Genomic DNA, 4,621 nt, shown 5'->3' on the forward strand with positions numbered 1-4,621 from the left:
TATATATATATATATATATATATATATGTATGTATGTGTGTGTGTGTATCATTATTATTATTATTATTATTATTAAGGCAGTTAACTGGCAGAATCGTTAGCATGCTGGCCGAAATACTTAGCGGCATTTTGTCTGTTGCTATGTTCTGGGTTTAAATTCCACTGAGGTCGACTTTGCCTTTCATCTTTTCAGGGTCGATAAAGTAAGTACCAGTTGAACACTGGGGTTGATGAAACTGACTCATCCTCTCCTCCGAAATTGCTGCCCTTGTGGCAAAATTTGGAACCATTATTATTATTGTTATTATTGAGTTGTAGTAGTAGTATGTGAATGGCATGGCAGAAACTGTAACGAAGTTTGTACTAATGGCTCATTTTACAGAATTTAGTGATGTTCCTTTTTCATTTGGAGATCCAAGCCACCAAAATCACCTTTTTATTCTTCTGGGTTCGATAAAAATACCAATCAAGTGTTAGTGTTTGGTGCTAATTTAATTGACTAATCCAGCTGTAAATTTGTTAACTTGTGCCTATGTTATGAATTTATTATTATATGTAGTATAGTAGTAGTAGTATTTGTATAAGTAGTAAAATGGCATGGCAGATGTTTAGTACTAATGCATATTTGCAAATGATTCTGTTCAAATGAAGCTAAACTCCATGCTGCTGCTCCTGCTACTGTAGAACTGAACTAATAATACTAGCAAAGGACTTCTCTTCAGTCCGTGCTAGTGTCTTCCCATCTTTGATGATCATTACCATCACCCTTGTTGACATAGCCATCATCATCATTGTCATCGCCATCATTTGTCATCATCAAGTTTATTGTTTGTTGCTTACTATAAACAGCTGCTGGAAATCACAGTTGTGCGCAGCTGGTAGACTTTGTCTAGCATCCAAAATGGCTGATGTTCCGAGGAAGAAGATTTGGGGCAAAGTGGGTAATTTCAAGTAAAAGAGGTTGGATACAACGAGGTGGTAAAAGGTAGAGGTGAGTGAGTTGGGAGGATGTGCCAGTGTGGAAGAGGTATGAGATCAGCCAGTTTTGTGAAGTAGAAGCCACTATAGCAGTGATAGAAAAGATGGAGAAGAGACAGTCTGCCCGTAGATCAGAGGTTAGAGTGTGTCCATTGCTGATGGAATGCCAAACAGCTGCATAGCCCTTCTCTCGATGTAGTCTGGGATGTGTGTAGCAGCTGCACTATCCCACATTTGTAGCAGCTGCTCTATTCCATTATAGGCCTCACTTGAGCCCCGTAGAAGTTCAGCTGTTGTTTGGGGCTGAAATACCTTCTGATCCTGAAGAGAAGTGCTAGTCTTTGAGATGTGATCTTGGCTATGTTAGGGATGTGTTTTTGCCAGGAGAGATCCTTGGTGATAGTGGGGACCATCATCTGGAGTAACTGTCAGGGTTCCAACCGAGAGCCACTCTTATTTAGTGGGATAGGGGTGCAGTGGTGTTTGAGATGAGGTTGGCATAGCCTCACTGGAGGATGCTCTCATGGTCTCTGCTTATGGAATCAGTGCAGTCTGGCAATTGAAGTCTAGGCTGTGTATAGATGATACTTGGTTAGGGAAAGATAAGGAGGAATGAAGGGTGATGTATTTTGTACATATATACTTACATACATGAATGTGCTTTTTGTATATATATGTATGTGTATACATATGTGTGTATATGTGTGTTATATAGACACACACACACATCAGAAAAAGGGATGATAAAGGAATAAATGATTATCTTAATGAACTTCATTAGCTTACAGCCGTTTCTGTTATGAGATGTAGGGGACTCATAGCTGAGTACTTGAATAACATCCTATAGCTTCATCAGAGCCTCAAATATGAAGTGCAATCTATATTGGAAAAACGAATTACATTTATCCTCAAATAAACTGCCTTTCATATATGAGGCTCTGATGAAACTATAAGATGTTATTCAGGAAGGGTTGTGGGGGTAGAGTCCTCAGGTACCTCTTTCCAGAAGCAACTGTCATTAGACTTTCCAGTTGGATTCCCAAGTGTGACTGACTGAGACTATGGCTATTATCGAACCACCTCATTCTCGGGCTACCCCTTACGTCTCCCGCTGGTTTGGCTTGGCTTGAAGAATCCATTTTGCAATTCTTTCCTGCTACAGCTGCAGGCCGACCTATTCTTTATGTGTGAATTTGATGGATGGAAACTGCAAGAAGCCTGTTGAGTGTGTGCATGCATGAATATTGATATTCCATGCTTGTTGCCATGTGAGTGAAACGACAAAGATTTTGACAGTTTTTGTTGATATTATGACTGGTTGTTTTGTGTTTCCAAAGACCTGAAATAGAAAATCATATACTCGCAAAAAAAAAAAAAAAAAAAAAAAAAAAAAAATACAAGACAGGTAAATGTTGGTAACAGGAAGAATGACTTGCTGTAAAAATTCTGCTTCAAATAAGTACCCCTCTAACCCATGCTGGCATGAAAAATATAGACTTTAAGCAAATGAATGATTAGAGTCATGTTTTTCTAGCAGGTGACTACCTCTGAGACCATGCTTTGAAACTGAAGTAATTACATTATGAAAAACTAGTCTAGTCATAGAATCTTAATTCATTTCATGGGGTGCAGGAATTTTCTTCATACAGCTGCAACCTGGTTCTTGAGTTGCCATGGAAGTCTGTCAGTGGCTATGTCTTTTACATGTGTGTGTATGCATTTATATATACACACACAGAGATTGCACATACTTACATACATACATAAATATATATATATATCTATATATGTGTGAGTGTATGTTTAAGTACATATAAATACGAGTGTGTATATATATATATATATATATATATATATATAGTTATTGTTTAATCCCTTGCCACTCTGATACCACAGACTTGTGAATAAAGGTGATTGGTTTGTGACCATGTTGTCTCTTATTGGAAGGGAATTTGGCTGCTATTTCTGTTTGTTCAAGCACCACATTGAGGCTTTCTAGTTGTCTCAGGGTCAATGTTTATGTTACTATGTTAACTGAAATTGTAACTGTTTACTCACTTTAGTCTCCCCTAACTCCTCCTTCATCCAGGTATGTAGGACCAATGGAACGTGACTGTGCCACCAAGAAGCTAGAAGGTCATGCCAGTGGCACATACATGATTAGAGAGAGTCAGAACCCAACACGAGCAGGAGAGTTATCTCTTAGTATATGGTAAGTACTGAAGTTGTTGTTAAGCTGTGGTTTAGTCATATGTGTGTGTGTGTACGTGTGTGTATTTTGTGACTCTCACTTTATAAGTAAATACTGTCCCGAGTCCTAGGACTCGTAGGGATGGTTACTGAGTTTCCTTGATGTATAAGTGATCGAGAGCCCTGCATTACTCCTGAACAGGAAGGATGGTAGGCAGTTTCAGAATTACCAATTTACAGTGTGTGAACTGGAGCAACATGAAATGAAGTGTTTTGCTCAAGAATACAATGTATTACTCAGTTTGGGAACCAAAACTGTGAGCTTGCTATCATGCATGCAACGTCCTAATGTGTAGGCCGTGTTCTTTCACATCCTCACTATATGGTGTATGTGTCATTCTTGTTAGGCTATGGGCTGATGTTATGTATCATCATGTTACTCAGAACAGCGTGCATTGTTGTTGACTAATGGGGGATGTTTATGTAGTAACCTCCCTCAGAATGCTGTTTTGTTGTTGTTGGCTATCAATTGATGATGTGCTTATGTGATGGTGTCACTCTGTATACACAGTTTATTGTTGTTTTTTTGTTAGGCTATAGGTTGGTGATGGGTATGTGTGATGTTGTCACTTACTGTATATTTCGATAGTATGTATTATTGCTGTTGTTGTTGCTGCACCATGACCTGATCATGTGTATAAGGCTATCATTCAATGCATAGTATTGTATTGTCATTGCTGTTAAATTATAGGGGTTGTATCTGTATATTTGTGTATGTTTTACTTATGAAGCTATAAGTTGGAGGAAATGTTTGTGTGTGTGCGCGAGAAAGGAAGTGTGTGTGGATGTGTGTTACATATCTGTTACATGTTAATGTGTGTAAAAAAATGCATGAGTTAATTTGTAATTGGAGATTGAGCTTGTGCCTATGTGAGTGTATTGCCATGGCAATACACATCCATTTGGTGTGTTGACAAGAACAGCATGCCATGTGATAATGATGTCACAGTTACACAGCACTCGTGTATATTTTGTTCTGACAACATCATACACATGTTGTGTGTTAGGGCAACACAGCTATGCAATGTGCTGTTCTAACAACACCTAGTCATTTGATGTGCTGTCATCACTACAGCCACAACTGCTATGTCCTGGCAATACAGTCATGTATGTTATCAGGAGAACACAGATGTGTGGTCACTTCCTTTTAACAACAGTGCATGCCTGTTCTGATGACAATACAATGTGTGTTTGTACGTGAGTGTTATCATGCTAACACTTTAATATTCATCTTTTTTTGTCCTTATAGTTTTGACAGTACAGTTCGTCATATAAAAGTGAATAAAACGTCAGATGGAGATTTTTTCTTGGCCGACATCAAATTTTTCCACTCACTCCCAGTAAGTATGGCCATTTGCTCCTCTCTTTATTTTTCTCAATTTTTTTCTTTTCA

General features: G+C 38.3%; 1 protein-coding gene across 9 annotated transcripts in view; it reads left to right on the forward strand.

The window, feature by feature from the left end:
• Positions 1 to 4,621, forward strand: part of LOC106879297 (protein vav) — a 109,668-nt gene that overhangs the window by 98,419 nt on the left and 6,628 nt on the right. For all 9 annotated transcript variants that reach the window (XM_052975517.1, XM_052975516.1, XM_052975509.1 and 6 more), the window contains 2 exons: positions 3,068 to 3,190; positions 4,478 to 4,568. In XM_052975517.1, the coding sequence (XP_052831477.1) occupies positions 3,068 to 3,190; positions 4,478 to 4,568 (214 nt within the window). The remainder of the gene's footprint in view (positions 1 to 3,067; positions 3,191 to 4,477; positions 4,569 to 4,621) is intronic.

The sequence above is a fragment of the Octopus bimaculoides genome, chromosome 21, assembly GCF_001194135.2.
Source record: "Octopus bimaculoides isolate UCB-OBI-ISO-001 chromosome 21, ASM119413v2, whole genome shotgun sequence".
Classification (NCBI taxonomy): Eukaryota; Metazoa; Mollusca; class Cephalopoda; order Octopoda; family Octopodidae; genus Octopus; species Octopus bimaculoides.